The sequence below is a fragment of the Arachis hypogaea genome, chromosome 8 (assembly GCF_003086295.3).
Source record: "Arachis hypogaea cultivar Tifrunner chromosome 8, arahy.Tifrunner.gnm2.J5K5, whole genome shotgun sequence".
Classification (NCBI taxonomy): Eukaryota; Viridiplantae; Streptophyta; class Magnoliopsida; order Fabales; family Fabaceae; genus Arachis; species Arachis hypogaea.
This window is the reverse complement of record NC_092043.1, coordinates 2,371,243-2,388,118: the sequence shown is the minus strand read 5'-3', so window position 1 is coordinate 2,388,118 and position 16,876 is coordinate 2,371,243. Positions and strand designations below refer to the sequence as shown.

Genomic DNA, 16,876 nt, shown 5'->3' with positions numbered 1-16,876 from the left:
ATTAGGATATCTGACTGATATATATGGCATAAATATTTGTAAACATGCATTTGGAACTTAAAGCATTAGACCTGTGATATTGAAACTGATCAACTTAATATCACTTGTTTGGTGTATATAGGAACCAGATGTTGACTCGCGGACGCGGTCGCAGGTGAGGTAGAGGTAGGATAGGCACCGTTACTCCTAGCACGACAGGGAATCCAGTAGATTTTATGGCTGCTCTAGGAAATATGGCTGCAGCTATGCAAGCGACAACCGAGGCACTAGGTAATCAGATAAACTAGGATAATCACGGGAACAATAATGATGAGGACGGTCCTATGACACTTGCTACATTTCTGAAAGTTCACCCTCCAACCTTCAGGGGAACCTCAAATCCCACTGATGCAAATAATTGGATTCAGGCTATAGAACGGGCGTTGCAAGCTCAATAGGTTCCTGAAGAGCAATGGGTTGAATTTGGAACTTATCAGCTGCATAGTGAGGCTCAGTATTGGTGGCAGGGAACACGACGTATCCTGCAGCCTTATGGTGCTGCGATTCCTTGGGAGGTTTTCCGAACAGAGTTTAATAAGAAATACTTTCCTAATTCAGTCAAAAATGCCAAGGAACTTGAATTGATGCAATTAAAGCAGGGCCAAATGACTGTTACTGAGTATACTAACAGGTTTGAGGAGTTATGTCGCTTTTCTTGTATCTGTCAAGGTGCGCCTAAAGATTTTGTTGAGTGAAAGTGTATTAAATATGAGGGAGGTCTTCGGAGCGATATTTTGCGCTTTGTTGCCCCAATGGACATCAGAGTATTTTTTGAATTGGTGAATAAGAATAGGGTGGTTGAGGAATATGTGAAAAAGGTGGCAGTAGAGAAAGGAAGTCTAAGGGTACCTTTCCAGAGGCCTTCAGGGAGGAACTTTGCTCCGAGAGGTAGAAATTTCAAGCGTGGAGGTTTTGTTCTGCAGCAGAATCAAGGCCAGGGTAATTACAAAATGTTGAATACTAATGTTAATCAAGGGAGAAGGTTTGGAATGCAGCCACAGCAGGATTTAAACTGTCATAGGTGTGAAAAGTATCATCCTGGAGTTCCGTGCAAATCAGGACTTGGGGTATGTTATTTTTGTGGACAGCCCGGGCATTTGGCCAATAATTGTCCGGAGAAGAAAAAGTATGAGACTGGTAGGGCACAACAGCTAGGGAGAGTATATATTACTTCTGCAGCAGGTACTGAGGGATCTGAGACACTTATTAGAGGTAACTATGAAATGGTTATTAAAATCTTAAATGCTTTATTTGATTAAGGAGCATCTCATTCCTTTATTGCATTTGAAAAGGCTAATGAATTAAGATTGAGGATGGTGGTTTTAGGTTATGATTTGAAAGTGCATAATGCTACTCATGAGGCTATGGTGACTAGGTTAGGATGTCCACAAGTTCCATTTCGAATACAGCAACGTAAATTTGTGCATGATTTAATTTATTTGCCGATGATTGGTCTTGATCTCATTTTGGGATTGGATTGGTTATCTAAGAATCATGATTTGCTTGACTGTTCTGAAAAGTCAGTATAATTTATGCCGGAAGGGTCGGAAGTGCCAGTTGTGGTGAATAGTTATTATTTGAACTCTATGATAGTAAACTGTTCTGGAACTGAATGTCAGGGTATTATGTTATTAACTGCGGGAGTATCAGATGATGATCAGAGTTTAGAGCAGATTCCGGTTGTATGTGAATTTCCAGATGATATTAATGAATTCTCACCTAACCGGGAGGTTGAATTCGTAATTGAGTTGGTGCCTGGAGCTGGTCCAATTCTGATTACTCCGTACAGGATGTCACCTTTAGAAATGGTTGAACTGAAGGCTCAGCTGGAAGATCTGTTGAGTAAGTACTTTATTCGACCAAGTGTTTCTCCGTGGGAAGCGCTAGTGTTACTGATAAAGAAAAAGGACGGAAGTATGCACTTGTGTGTTGATTATCGGCAATTGAATAAGATTACTGTGAAGAATAAATATCCGCTACCTAGAATCGATGACCTAATGGATTAGTTATAGGGTGCTGTGTGTTTTCTAAGATTGATTTGCGATTCGGGTATCATCAGATAAGTGTTAGAGATGAAGATATTCTGAAAACTGCTTTCAAGATATGTTATGGTCATTATGAGTATACGGTGATGTCTTTTGGATTGACTAATGCTCCGGTAGTATTCATCAATTATATGAACAGGATTTTCCGGCCGTACCTGGACAAGTTTGTCATTATCTTCATTGATGATATTCTTGTTTACTCTAAAATCTGATGAGGAGCATGCTGATCATTTGTGAACTGTGCTGCAAATTTTGAGAAACAGGAAGTTATACGCTAAGTTATCTAAATGCGAGTTCTGGAAGAGTGAGGTGAAATTTCTTGGTCACGTAGTGAGCAAGCAAGGAATAGCTGTGGATCCTGCTAAGGTGGAAGCAGTGATGAAATGGGAGCGACCAACTTCAGTGACAGAGATTAGGAGTTTCCTAGGTTTGGTGGGGTATTATCTAAGATTCATTAAGGGATTTTCACAGCTCACCTTACCTTTAAATAAGCTGACTAGGAAGGATACGCCTTTTGTCTGGACTTCAGAGTGTGAAGAGAGTTTTCAAATATTGAAGCAAAGGTTGACTACTGCACCCGTGTTGGTATTGCCTAAGCTAAGTGAACCGTTTGAAGTGTACTGTAATGCATCATTAAAGGGTTTGGGGTGCGTTCTGATGCAGCACCAGAATGTTGTAGCATACGCCTCATGGCAATTAAGGCTGCATGAGATGAACTATTTGACTCACGATTTAGAACTTGCTACTATTGTGTTTGCTCTGAAAATCTGGAGGCATTATCTCTATGGTGTCAAGTTCCACGTCTTCTCAGACCATAAGAGTTTGAAGTATCTCTTTGAGCAGAAAAAATTAAATATGCGTTAGAGGAGGTGGATGGAGCTTCTGAAGGATTATGACTTTGAATTGAATTACCATCCAGGAAAAGCGAACGTTGTAGCTGATGCCCTGAGTCGAAAGTCTTTGTATGCAGCTTGGATGATGCTACGAGAAGAAAAGTTATTAAAGGAATTTCAAGGTTTAAACCTGGGAATTAGAGAAGAATATAGAATTCTGTGTTTGAGTCAGTTGCAGATTTCAAGTGATTTTAAATCAGAACTACTGAAGGCTCATCAAGATGGTGAAGCGTTACATAAGGTATTGCTAGTAATTGAACAGGGAAAATAGTGGAGAGTGTCAGAAGGTCAGGATGGTTTGTGGAGGTTCAAGAACTGGATTGTTGTGCCAAATGTCAGAGACCTACGATAAAGTATTTTGAAGGAAGCTCATAAGAGTGGGTTTTCAATCCATCCAAGAAGCACTAAAATATATCAAGGTCTGAAAGCGATGTTCTGGTGGTCAGGAATGAAGATTGATGTAGCATTGCATGTATTTAAATGTTTAACGTGTTATAAGGTTAAGGTTGAGCATCAGAGACCATTAGGAACCCTTCAGCCTTTAGAGATTTCGTAATGAAAATGAGAGAGTATTGCAATGGATTTTGTGACAGGTTTGCCTATGACTTGGATTGGTTGTGACGCTATTTGGGTAGTTGTGGATCGACTGACAAAATCAGCTCACTTCCTCCCCATTCGAATAAGTTGCACAATAGAGGAATTGACCCAAATGTACATCAAAGAGATTGTCAGGTTGCACGGCGTGCCTTCTACCATTATATTTGACAGAGATCCTCGTTTCACATCAAGGTTCTGAGGAGCCTTTCAGCGTGCATTTGGGACTCAGTTGAGTTTGAGTATCGCGTATCACCCTCAGACAGATGGTCAATCAGAGATAACTATTCAAACCTTGGAAGATATATTAAGGGCTTGTGTCTTGGACCAGCCGGCGAGCTAGGACCGGTATATGCCATTAGTAGAGTTTGCTTATAATAATAGCTACCATGCAAGCATCGGAATGGCTCCATATGAAGCTCTGTATGGCAGAAAATGTCAATCTTCACTATGTTGGTATGAAACTGGAGAAAGAAGTATATTAGGGCCTGAGATGATAACTGAAACTATTGAGCAGATAAAGAAGATTAGTAGCCGAATGCTTATAGCCCAAAGCCGTCAGAAGAGCTATGCTGATCAAAGGTGAAAGCCTTTGGAGTTTGAAGAAGGGGAGCATGTCTTTCTGAAGGTTACACCAACTACCGGAGTGGGAAGAGCTATTAAGACTAAGAAACTGAATCCCCGTTATATTGGACCGTTTGAGATCCTGAAAAGAATAGGGCCGGTGGCTTATAGAATTGCCTTACCAACGTATCTTTCGAACTTGCACGACGTGTTACATGTGTCATAGCTTCGGAAGTATACTCCTGACGCAAGTCATGTTCTAAAACTGGAACCATTCCAAGTGAGAGAAGATCTAACACTTCCAGTAATTCCGGTGAGAATTGATGACACCAGCATTAAACGATTACGTGGGAAGGAAGTAATTCGGTAAAAGTAGCTTGGAGTCGAGCTGGTATTAAGGAACATACTTGGGAACTCGAATCAGATATGCGGAAAGACTATCCACATCTCTTTTCAGGTAACTGAATTCGAATTTTGAGGACAAAATTCTTTGTTAGGTGGGTAGGATGTAAACCCCATTAAATTAGTAAATAATTAGTCGATAAATTAGTTTTTAATAAAGAATATTAGAAATACAAATATTATATTAAATTAGGATAGAGCTCATCGAAACAAGAATTTTGACACTAATTTCGAAAAAATTGGTCCAAAATTGGACCGAACGGACCGAACCGGTTGAACCGGGCCCAAACCAGCCTAAAAGGACATTAAATGAAACTCAAACATTTCCCCTTTCTTCCCTTATACACGTTCCAGCGAGCAGAGGGAAGGGAAGAACGGGAAAACGTTTTCAACCCTTACGGTAAATTCAATTTGCCGTAACTCCTCCGATCGCCACACCGTTTGCAGCCACGCGACCACCGTGTCGAGCTCTACATTTCTACTGGAACAATTTTATAGGTAACTCGCTTTATTTTTCTCAGCCACTTCTTCCCCCAGTTTTGGAAAATTAAGTGGAGATATTGAATTTCTTTTCTTTTTGACTTTTTATGATCCAATTAGCTTGAGAAAAACGTTCACTCTTGCTTATGTAAAGCTTGGGTAAGGTGAGGATACCATAATTCTATTTTAATTTCATTGAATTTGAGCTTTGAGTATTAAATTGGGTATATATGTGTTATAAATGTGTATTAGGTTGTGAATAAATAATTGGAGCTTGAAATTGTGAATATTGGAACATGGAGGAAACTGATCCTAGAGTTTATTGAGCTTTTGAGGGGTTGTCTTAGTTTTAATTAAATTGCTTTGGTCGCTACGTGAAAATCGGCCAAGGTATGTTTTAGATTTTTTGCATTTAATATATAATGTTCTGTGAAAACTTAGGCTAGATGACCATAGGATAGGTTGGAACGAATGTGTATATAATTATTGCTTAGCATCTTGTAAATTAGTTGGTTTGGTTTGGTGTATGTGTGAATTGAATAGCTTGTTGATTATAGATTTGAGAATGTAAGTTTATAGTTGATGATGCTTGATGAATTAGTGGTGATTTGGTGAATTTGTGGATGATTTGAAATATGATTATTGTGGTCATTGTCATGGTAATGAGGAAGGATATGCAGTGTTGAATTGGTAGGTTTGAAAGTGTTTAAAATGAAACTTCTGAATTGAAAATGAGGTTTGGAAGAGAATTGCAAAAATTTTTGTTTTGGGCTGAAATTCGGTGGGCTATAACTTGGCTTCTGAAACCCTAGATTGACTCTAACTTGTTTTAAATAAAAATTGGATTCGTGAAGTTTATGCCATTCGAAGAACGGAAGGAAAATGATATAAAACGATTGAGTTATGCCCATCAGAAGTTTGGATGGCGAATATGTAATTTTGCAGCTAAACTTACCATGGATTTGCAGCTTTCTGGTTGATCTGCCAATTTCTTTTTAAGAAACATACGTCAACGCGTACGCATGACCCACTCGTACGCGTGGGCCAGAATTTTGGCTGCACGAATGCGAGGAACCCTACACGTATGCGTGACATGAGATACTCACTTACGCGTATGCATGACAAGAGGACGCGAGCGCAAGCTACATTTTTACACTCCCACGCGCACGTTGAGCCACGCGTACGCATGGCCCTTATTTCAATAAACATGGTTTTCAATAATTTTAACCGTATTTCAAACTTCTAAACCTTTATTTTCATTCCTTTAGTCATTAATAATAGTATTAAACCTGATAATTAGATGAAGTTAGGAAGTGGGGATAACTTGGAGGTGAAGTAAAGTTGAAAAGTGATTAATTGATTATGAAATGTTACCGATGATCATGTATGATACTTGGCTTGATAATTAAATGATTGATCATGTGTAATACTTGGCTTAAATGATTAAATGATCTGAGATATGATATTCACTGGGTAAAGTACCGTAGCTTGCCACCACGAGTACCAGGTTGAAAACTCGATACTCTGTTAACCCTATGACGTAAGGGTGACCGGGCACTTATAAATTCCCGGAAATGTTAACCCCTATTGAGCAATATTGATTATTTGAGAAAAAGCTTTGCATAGACTCTTGGGGATGCACGTGTCTAAGGTTTTCGAACTTGTCGGGTTGGCTGGATAACCGACAGATGAGCCTCATCAGTCATAAGACAAGCATGCATCATATGCATACTACTTGAACTACTTGTTTGTGCATTAACTGGGTGTGCCTAAGTGTACTTGCCATGTTAAATATATATTGTTACTTGCAGTATTTGTAACCTTCTTGTGCTTGCCTTTATCTGTTTATTTATCTGTGATATGCTGACGGAGATGGAGGTATGGAGGAATGGCAGTATGGGACTTAGATTTAAGATTAAGTTAAGTTAGGCTTAGATACTCTTAGAAAACCACCATTTACGGCTTCTGTTTAATCATTTAAGCTCTCTGATCTGAGTGTCGGCGTTCTAGGATTGCCGCTGGCATTCCCAAGACCTTATATATTATATGTGTGTGGCACCTTTACCATACTGAGAACCTCTGGTTCTTACCCCATACTATGTTGTTGTTTTTTAGATGCAGGTCGAGAGGCATTTCGTTAGGCGTCTGGACTCCTGAAGCGAAGTGGTTACTGGGTTATTTTGTTGTACAGTGATGTATATATATGTACTTAGCTTTCTCTCCGCATAACTTATTCTTTTGATCCTCTTAGAGGTTTATGGAGAGATAGGATTTTGTTTATGTACATTTGGGTTTTGGATATGTATATATATGTGTGTATATTCTCCAGCCAGTGTTGACTTCGCGGGTTGAGTTAGGAGGTTGTTACTTTGTATCTTTGACCCTCTTTTCCTGTTTTTGGTTACTTTATATTTAACAGCTATAGCTTTCTTAGTATGCAGGATAACTCGTTACTTGAGCATTACGCTTTTATTTCGCGATTTTTATTTCCTCTATTTTTTAAGACTCGTAGTATATTATAATTCTTCTGATATAATATGTACACATTTTAATTTAGAGGTCGTAATAGCACTCCATCTCTGTTTTATGACTTAAGCATAAAGCTCAGTGTGGTAGGGTGTTACACTCAGCGTATTTTTCAAGAGGAAAGAGTCCATCTGAACAGGGATTTTCATCGTCCAATAATATTTTACCACATGACAAGTTATTATAAAAATAAATAATTATATACATTTATAATTAATAAATAATTATATTTTTATTTAATTTAATTTATATTAATTTTTTAATAAAATTATTTAAATAATAATTAATTAAATAATTACATTAAATAATTAAATCGTATTTAATTTATTAATAATTATAATATTTAATTATATTAAATAATTATATATTTATTTAATTAATAATTTATATTAATTATCTCAGTTAGGAGAGGAAGATTTTGCACTGTACCATCAATTTCTCTAAAAAAAATGCCCAACTTCGGAATATGTAGCAGCATCAACCGTTGAAAGAAGACTTAATTAAACACATATGACAATTTCACAATACTTGTCGTTAACTATAGAGTTCTACTATGCTTTTTGTCTTATATTGCGTATTTCACAAATTAGTTTGATCTCGAATTACATATTGTGCACTATTGTTATATATGAAGTTATTAATTTTTTAAAATATTAATATTTTTATTAGTGAATTTTTGAATTTATACATTTTAATAATATTATTACAAAAAATAGTAACTATATTAATTTTAATTATTTTAATTAATTAATTAATTAAGTGGGGTCACAATAGGGACTAAAGTTAGTTCTTCCTAATGGAGAAGAAAGAGATGCTTTGAGTTCCTATTTACTGTTTATGACGCAAAAACTTATGTGGAGTTACTTTTTATGAAAAGTGACCCATAAATGAGTTCCCTACTGGAAATGGTCTTAGATTAATGGGAAGGTATGATGAGACGTTCTAAAATGACAATACTTATTTCCACTGCATATCTAACCAGAGGCGAGAGGATCATTTCACTCGTGAAGGAAACTCTAATAAAGGGTCTTGTGTGTTGGTGAAAGGGTGTTTCTCCATTAAAAGCTTCTTTCGGTGGTTCAATGGAGTTAGAGAGATTTTCTTATTATGCTGTAAGAAAAGAATTCATTCCTAGCGTATACGACAAATGGGAAGATTGCAGGAAGCAAGTTGAAGATTTCAGTGGCAACGAATACAAAGGTTTTAACGTCCTCACTGAGGCAAAGCAGTAGATGTGCGGTGAATTGTTAATGGGAGGCGGTAGTCGTTCAAGGCACAGGAGGATTGGGGTTTCTCAATCACCAAAGCCCTTGCGGTTGCTAGCGAGGGTTACTTTTCACCCACTTAGTGTCAACCAAAGAGGTAGTAGTACATGGAAGAAATGGAGTTACTTTTCGCCCACTCAATGTCAACGCAAAGAGGTGTACTGTACATGGAATTCTGCTCTTCCAATAAGTACACCTTCATACCAGAAAGTCTTCCAATAAATTAATAACATATATTAAATAATTATTCTCTACATCCAAGCAATTTTAACATCCAAGTTCATCCAAGTGATTTAGATCATGCGCTTTCTTTTCCGGTTTCTTCTCCCCTCACGCTACTTCTTCTTCTTCTTCTTGCTTCAAATTCACGCATGCGTTCTTCTTCTTCTCCTCCTCCTTTTTTATTATTTTTTACTTTAGTTACTGTCATCAACAACACCATCACCTCTTCCTCCTCCTCTTTCTTCTTCATTTCTCATTGGAATTTCTTCTCCTCCTTCCTTTTTATCCCTCTCCTCCATCATCATCATCATCATCATGATCATCATTGTTATCGTTATCGTTATCGTCATTGTCGTCTTCTTCTTATACACATCGTTGTTATCGTTATCGTAGTTATCGTTATTGTTATTGTTAAATTTTTGCCATGTTGATTATGTTGTCTGATCCAAAATTGATTTTGGATGTGTTTCTGTTCATGATTCAATCTTGTTTGTGTGCTTATTTTCGAACTAATTTTATGTGTCGCAATCATTATGTAATTTCGGTTCATTTCTGAATAAATTGTGTCACAATTGTTATATAGTTTTGGTTCATTTCTGAGTTAATTATATCGCAGTCCATTATGTAATTTCGGTTAATTTCTGAGTTAATTCTGTCGCAATCATTTTATAATTTTGGTTCATTTCTGAGTGAATTATGGTGTATTTTTACTCGTTCTCCTACACAATTCAAAACTCTTTCTGCTCATCTTTTATTGCTTCTCTTCTTTTTTTTTATCATCTTTTTCTTCTTTATCTTCACCTTCTTGTTTTATTTTCTCAGAATTCTTTTTGATTTACTCTTTTGATAGGAATAAAACCAAGAAAAAGAAGAGAAAATATCAAACAAAAAAGAAGAAAAAAGATATTAATGACGTTGTCTGATTTAAAATTGACTTTGGATGTATTTTTTTTATGATTCAGTCTTGTTTGTGTGCTTGTTTTCGAACTGAGTTTATGTATTGCAATTATTATGGTAAATTTCGGTTCATTTCTGAGTTAATTGTGTCGCAATTGTTATATAATTTTGGTTCATTTCTGAGTTACTTGTGTCACAGTCATTGTATAATTTATGTTCATTTCTGAGTGAATTATGGTGTATTTAGACTCGTTGTCCTACATAATTTAAAACTCTTTCTCCTCTTCCACCTCATCCTCTACTGCTTCTTATTCTACTTTTTCATCTTTTTCTTCTTCATCTTCTCCTTCTTATTTTATTTTCTCAAAATTCTTCTTGATTTACTCAAATTTAATACAATTTTTTAGTTTATGTGTTAAATTTGAGTTTAGCTCTTGGACAACCTTAGAAAACTAGTAAAATTAAATAAAAAACATAAGAAATAATGAATACAATGAATATTTTCCAAATATTCTACAAAGGCAAAGAAAAAGCATTTCATCAACTTTCACAATTCGAAAAAATAAAATCTCCCAAACAGTTCTGATATGAATTATGAATTTAATATAAGATACCAGGAATATACTCTTTTTCTCTAAAAGGCTTTTTTTTTCTTCTTCTTCTGTTGTAGCTAAATTCTTTTCAGTTGAACTTGAAATTCACATGCAAAAATTTTTAAGTTCATGTTGAAATCTTTTATTATTAACATCCATTACTTCTCAAACCTGCAGATTCTTTACCATTTTTCTCTGCTTCTCTTTTTTTCTGAGTTAATTGTGTCACAATCAATTATGTAATTTTGGTTCATTTTTGAGTTAATTGTGTCGCGGTCATTGTATTATGCGAAATCAAGGAACTGAATTATGCATGAACAGTGGTTGAAAGGAGTCGAGGACTCTGAATGAAGTGATGGATCCATCTTGTACTACAAATATTTTTGAAAACCACTGTATCACTTTTCATTGAGATTATGAGACGTTATGCACCAGGCAAGGGCTGAGGTTGGATCCCGCCTGTCGAGGTAGCGGCGGCAGCGTAAGGGCGGTGGTTCGTCCCGCTTGCACTTAGATGTGAGGTCAGTAGCAATAGATCCCACTCACATCCCTTCGGATCATCAGAGCGTACAGGTGCAAAACCCTGGATAGTGATCCGAACACTATATCTCGAGGGTTCCCACACCATAACTCCGAAGGACAACATCTCCATGGAGATGTGTCGGGTTGGCAGTTGAACCGACAATATGATATCACAGCCAGTAGGGCAGACATTCATCATATGCATTTTTTACCTGTTTGTATGCTTTGCCGACTTGATATTATGTTCCCTATCTATTTAACATGTCTAATTGCTACTTGTATTAATTGTTGTATATGCCTCTACTTGTGTTTTACTTGTATTGTATATACTTGTGCTTTTATTGGGGTTGAGCAGGTTCGAACGACGGTGACGATGGGATCGCATGGCGGATCGGTTGGTGAAGGCTGTGGGACAGCGGTGTTTGATTAGAGTAGAAATTCACTAAGATAGATTACCCTGTTATAGTACTACGGCTTAAGTTGTATTAAGGGATTACATATTATGCTGTTTTCGTTTAGTATGCTTTAAGCTTGAATTCTTGTGATGGATATGGAGTCTAGGATTGCCTTTGGCGTCCCGGGGTCTTATATCCTACATCACTAGGCATTGTTACCATACTGAGAACCTCCGGTTCTCATACCATATTTCTGTTGTGTTTTTCAGATGCAGGTCGCAACCCACCTCGGTTAGTTATCTAGTTGGTGACAGGAGCGGAGGATCTGAATATCTTTTGGAGTCCTTTTGAGTTATATATATATATATATATATATATATATATATATATATATATATATATATATATATATATATATATATGTCTCTCACTTTTGTATTTTGCTTTAACCTAGAGGCTTGTATTGAGAGAACAAAACTTGTATAAGCTGTTTTTTACTGTCTAATTTCATACATGGTCTGTATATGGCTAACCAGCTCAAACTCCGCGAGTCGTGGCTAGTATTTTATGATATTATACTATTATACTATGATGTTTTGTTATTCTATACATGTTTCTTATGTTTTAAGTCAGTAGCTTCGTTAGTACGTTTTGCGCTTTTGAAATCCTGTTTTTGAGCTATGTTCTTCATCGGGCTTCTAGTTATTATTACTTCCTTCTATATAATATATGTATAAACTTAGAACTGTCGTAACCTTTGATTAACATTTGCTTTACGACGCGAGGTAAGGCTTAGGCTAATTAGGGTGTTACAATACTTGTAGAATGGTTAGTAAATAAATTTTCGGAAAAAAAAGCATGGTATATATATAATAAAGTATATAAAACTCTTTTAACCTTAAATTTAATTAAACTTTATTTTTAACTTTTAAAATAAATTTTAATTTTTTTCAGTAATTTCAATTTGCTTATGATAGATAATTATTCAATTTATTTTTTAATTTTTTTAATGAAAAATAAATTTACTTAAAATAAAAGTAATGTGATTAAGAGTGAAGTTAAATAATAAATATATTTAGAATAAAAGTAATGTGATTAATACTGAAACTAAAAAATAAATGTATTTAGAATAAAAAAAAGGTGATTAAGAGTAATTTATTTAGATAAAATTAAAAAAAGTAATTGAATAATTATCTATTGTAAAAAATTGATATTATTAAAGGATAAAATAAAAATTAAAGTTTAACTAAATTAAACATTAAAGAATTTTGATATATTAGACATAAAAAAGTATAATTTATATTTTATTATATATACATCATACTCATTCTTTTTATTTTTAAAAAAGTTTATTTACTAATTATTTTATAAATATTCTATGATGAGCAAAAATCTTAAATTATAATGTATTTTATTTTGTTAAAATTTACTTTCATTTCCTTTAATTTGATAATTTTTCTATGAGTAACGTATCATTTTTGTCTTTAATATTTCTATTCTATTTAAATCTCTAATATTTTAAAATCGTTTTAATTTTATCACACTGTTAATTTATTAACAGATTACTAACTAAAATAATTTTAAAATGTGTAAAACTTAAATAGAATAATTTGAAAGTTAGCAATGATTTATTGATTTTAGAATGTATTCTAAATACCGAGGACAAAAACTGTTTTTTATGACCCACAGTCTTTTTTTTATCACGACAGACTAAAAACTATGGGGACAAAAACCTACTTTCTATTTTTCTTATAATTCTTATGGTTTCGGGCCGCTTTTTCTTATCAGTGAGTGAGTGAGTATCGAAAGCAATGGACTCTAATTACCCAAAAAAAAAAAAAAAAGCAATGGGCTCTAATTTGAGGATAAGGTGAGTAGACGTGGCATTACGTTGTAATATTTTATGGTTGACCAAATCTCGGATAAACAGGAATTAAAAGGAAGTCAATAAAAGCTTTAAATTCTATAAATACGAGTCAATATGAGATGTTAAAATTCTGGTTATGCTTGACCAAAAAAAAAAAAAACAAAATTCTGGTTATGAAATACTATTTAATGATGATAGCAAATATCTAAAAATGGCCAATAATTAATTCAATTCCGCTATATAATTAATAGCGAATCTAGGCAACAATAACCTAATAAATATTTTTAAATTATATTTTATTTTTTTAAATTATTATTAATTAATAGTTATTTAAATTTTATTTTTTAAAAATATAAAACTAATAATTATTAATTATAATTATTTAAAATTGATTAATTAAAAATTATTTACTTATTTTTTAATTAATTACGTTAGAGTTCTGACAAAAAAATTTTGAACTAACTCTCAGAAAAATACTTTTATATAAAGATAATTATTAAAAATGATAAAATATGATAAAATGATGTTATTAGAGGTTCATCCGAATAAAATTTGGTGTAATTCAACTATCGTATTTTGTAAAATTATAGAAATTGTACAATTTGCAAAGTATAGATTGTCAAATTAATTTTTTTTTTAATTTATGAAGATAATACACAGTCTACGTATTATATTTGTATAGAACAGCGTTATCAAAATACTATAAAATTCTATTTTTTGTAATATTAACAAGTGTGTTTTGGTTGTAATTTAATTGCTATTCAATTTTAAGAGTTACAAATATTAAAAATTGGTGCATAACTTGCTGAAATCTATTTTTTTTAGTTTTGATCACCAATATTAAAAAATTTACAACTCCCAATCCTCAACTCTTAAAATTTTGAAGTTTTAGAGCAATAAATCTAGTTAATCAAATTTTATATAAAAATTGGTTTCGCTTTAAAACTCAACTCGTAGAAGTCGCAGCAAGACAAACAAGTTACTGTCCTATTTGACCTTTTTTACTGCAGGACAGATTTAACAACCTAATTTTAAAAATTTGTCATAAATTGTATATTTAACAAAAATTTTAAATTTTTTAATTTAATTCCTTATATTTCCAAGTTTAGCCCAAACTTAGTCTCATACAATTCTGATCATTACATTAATTACAGCATAATAGCATATACAATATCACCACAATACAACTCTACATCCTTATTAACAAACACCAATCTTAATCCATAGTAAATAAATATAAGAACACACCATTAATAAATAACATAAAACTCTATTCATTCTTCAATATTAAAATAAAAAATCCGTTATTGTAATGGATATTAAAAAGAAAAGACAAAATAAGAGTGTAGTTGAGCAACCCACCCCACCCGTCGCGTTTTTCATGTTAAGAAACATGCAGGTGTATCCGAAATTCCACGTGTCCCACAAACTCCAAAGTAGTACTCCAACAACACACTCTGAAATCTGAATGCCTTAATTCCAAACCCATTTTCATTTTGCAAAGTTCATCAGCTTCTATTGTCTCAATTATTCAGAAGAAGGAATGAAGGGAAACAACAAGAGGCCTATATACGCCGTGACAACATGGGTTCGGCGCCAGCCCCCAAAAATGAAGGCCTTTCTCGCCCTTCTTTCCGCCATTGCCGCCCTTGTCTTCCTCAGGATGGTAGTCAACGACCACGACAACCTCTTCGTCGCCGCCGAGGCTGTTCATGCTTTGGGAATCTCCCTCCTCATCTACAAGCTCACCAAGGATAAAACTTGTGCTGGTACCCTTTCTTATCATATTGGGTCTTCCTTATCAAATTGATTTCCTTTTTATTCTTGTTGAGTCAAATGTTGTCATTGTGGTTTTAGGAAAAGCAATAATCTATCTTAGAATAGTGTGTGTTTTGAATATTTGTAGGGCTGTCACTGAAGTCTCAGGAACTGACGGCTTTGTTTCTAGCTGTTAGACTGTACTGCAGTTTTGTGATGGAATATGATATACACACAATTCTGGATCTGGCAACACTGGTAACCACCCTTTGGGTTATCTATATGATCCGCTTCAAACTCAAATCCACTTATATGGATGATAAGGATAATCTCGCTATATACTTGGTCGTAAGTATGCCTTTTCATTGTGTGTTAATACTTTTTGTCTCTAAAATTTGGCAAAAAGTTAAAAAATGCCTCTAAATTTTATTTTGTTTCAATTTTGTCTTAGAAGTTTTCAATTTGCATCAAATATACCATCGACGGCTAAATTGTCAAAAAATTTAAGACTAATCTAACAATAATGCACGAAAATTATGTTTGATTTGCTTATATTAAAAGTTGTTCTTATAAAATTGTTGTTGAATTGGTCTTAAATTTTTTGAAAAATTAGCGGTAAGAGATATATTTGATGCATATTAAAAACTTTTGGACAAAATTGAAACAAAATAAAACTTCGGAGTATTTTCGAAATTTCAGGAACAAAAAGTATACTTCACTTATAATATATCTCATTTCTTACATTCGGTAACAATAATTGCTCAGAGTAGCATTAAGTACGAAACTGTCATTGTTTGAATAATGCTTGTTCTATGATTACCTGAGTGCTCTGAGTGGCGAAATGCAGGTGGCACCTTGTGCTGTAGTGTCCTTCTTTATCCATCCAACGACCCGGAATTCTATCGTTAACAGGATTCTCTGGGCCTTCTGTGTTTATCTTGAAGCCGTCTCTGTTCTACCACAGCTTCGGGTTATGCAGAATACTAAGGTCTCTTGCAAAATATATTTATGCCTTTTACTTCTTCCTTTGCATGTCATTCTTTATAACTCTAATTGATTCCTCAATTTAACTTTCAGATTGTTGAACCAATCACAGCACATTATGTTTTTGCACTTGGAGTAGCAAGGTTCTTGAGTTGTGCACATTGGGTCCTCCAGGTTCGGTCAAACTAACATGTCTCTAACTTTGTATCACCTAAATCGTGGAAGGAAAAAGTGATAAAGTAATGAGTTAATCACCTTTGAATTCGTAACTTTTATCATGTGTAAGTCCTACTACCTTGAGTTAAAGGTGATTAAACTCTCACTTTCGCACTTTACCAATTTCGGATCATTTTAGAGGAACTTGTTCTATTCTGGAAATACTTAAAACGCATATTTAATCAGAAACCCTTGGTCTAGTGACCTATATATGATTATGCATATCTTCCTCAGGTAATCGATACACGCGGACGCCTACTAGTTGTTTTGGGTTATGGATTGTGGCCTTCAATGGTGCTTATATCTGAAATTGTCCAAACTTTCATCCTAGCAGACTTTTGCTACTACTATGTCAAGAGGTGCATAATATAAACTAGCATCAATTGAACAATCTACATCTTAATTTTTATGCTCTTGTTTAAATTCCTGATCCTTTGTGTTTTCTTTCGGTACAGCATTATTGGGGGACAACTTGTAGTTCGGCTTCCATCAGGAGTAGTTTAAAACTAAAACAAATTATCATTAAGATCCCCAAGAGAAGCTTTTTATGTGGGTCTGTAAAACATGTAACCTAAATAAACTTAATTTAGTACTTTATCAGTAATTGACTCAAA

General features: G+C 34.3%; 1 protein-coding gene and 1 long non-coding RNA gene across 2 annotated transcripts; both read left to right on the top strand.

The window, feature by feature from the left end:
• Positions 1–121: 121 nt before the first annotated feature.
• Positions 122–7,455, top strand: LOC140174774 (uncharacterized). The gene is made up of 2 exons (XR_011864438.1): positions 122–1,251; positions 7,133–7,455. It is a non-coding gene; the product is annotated as an uncharacterized lncRNA (long non-coding RNA).
• A 7,200-nt stretch (positions 7,456–14,655) lies between these two features.
• Positions 14,656–16,876, top strand: LOC112705646 (uncharacterized). Its single transcript, XM_025756531.2, has 6 exons — positions 14,656–15,073; positions 15,211–15,410; positions 15,910–16,050; positions 16,140–16,220; positions 16,497–16,621; positions 16,718–16,876. The coding sequence occupies exons 1-6, from the start codon at positions 14,848–14,850 to the stop codon at positions 16,764–16,766; spliced, it is 822 nt and encodes a 273-aa protein (XP_025612316.1). The 5' UTR covers positions 14,656–14,847; the 3' UTR covers positions 16,767–16,876.

Bases quoted from the DNA above. Each gene is read 5' to 3' on its own strand.
- LOC112705646 (XM_025756531.2), top strand. From the start codon at position 14,848: ATGAAGGGAAACAACAAGAGGCCTATATACGCCGTGACAACATGGGTT. The intron at 15,074-15,210 runs GTACCCTTTCTT...GAATATTTGTAG, and splicing joins CAAGGATAAAACTTGTGCTG to GGCTGTCACTGAAGTCTCAG. The intron at 15,411-15,909 runs GTAAGTATGCCT...GGCGAAATGCAG, and splicing joins ATCTCGCTATATACTTGGTC to GTGGCACCTTGTGCTGTAGT.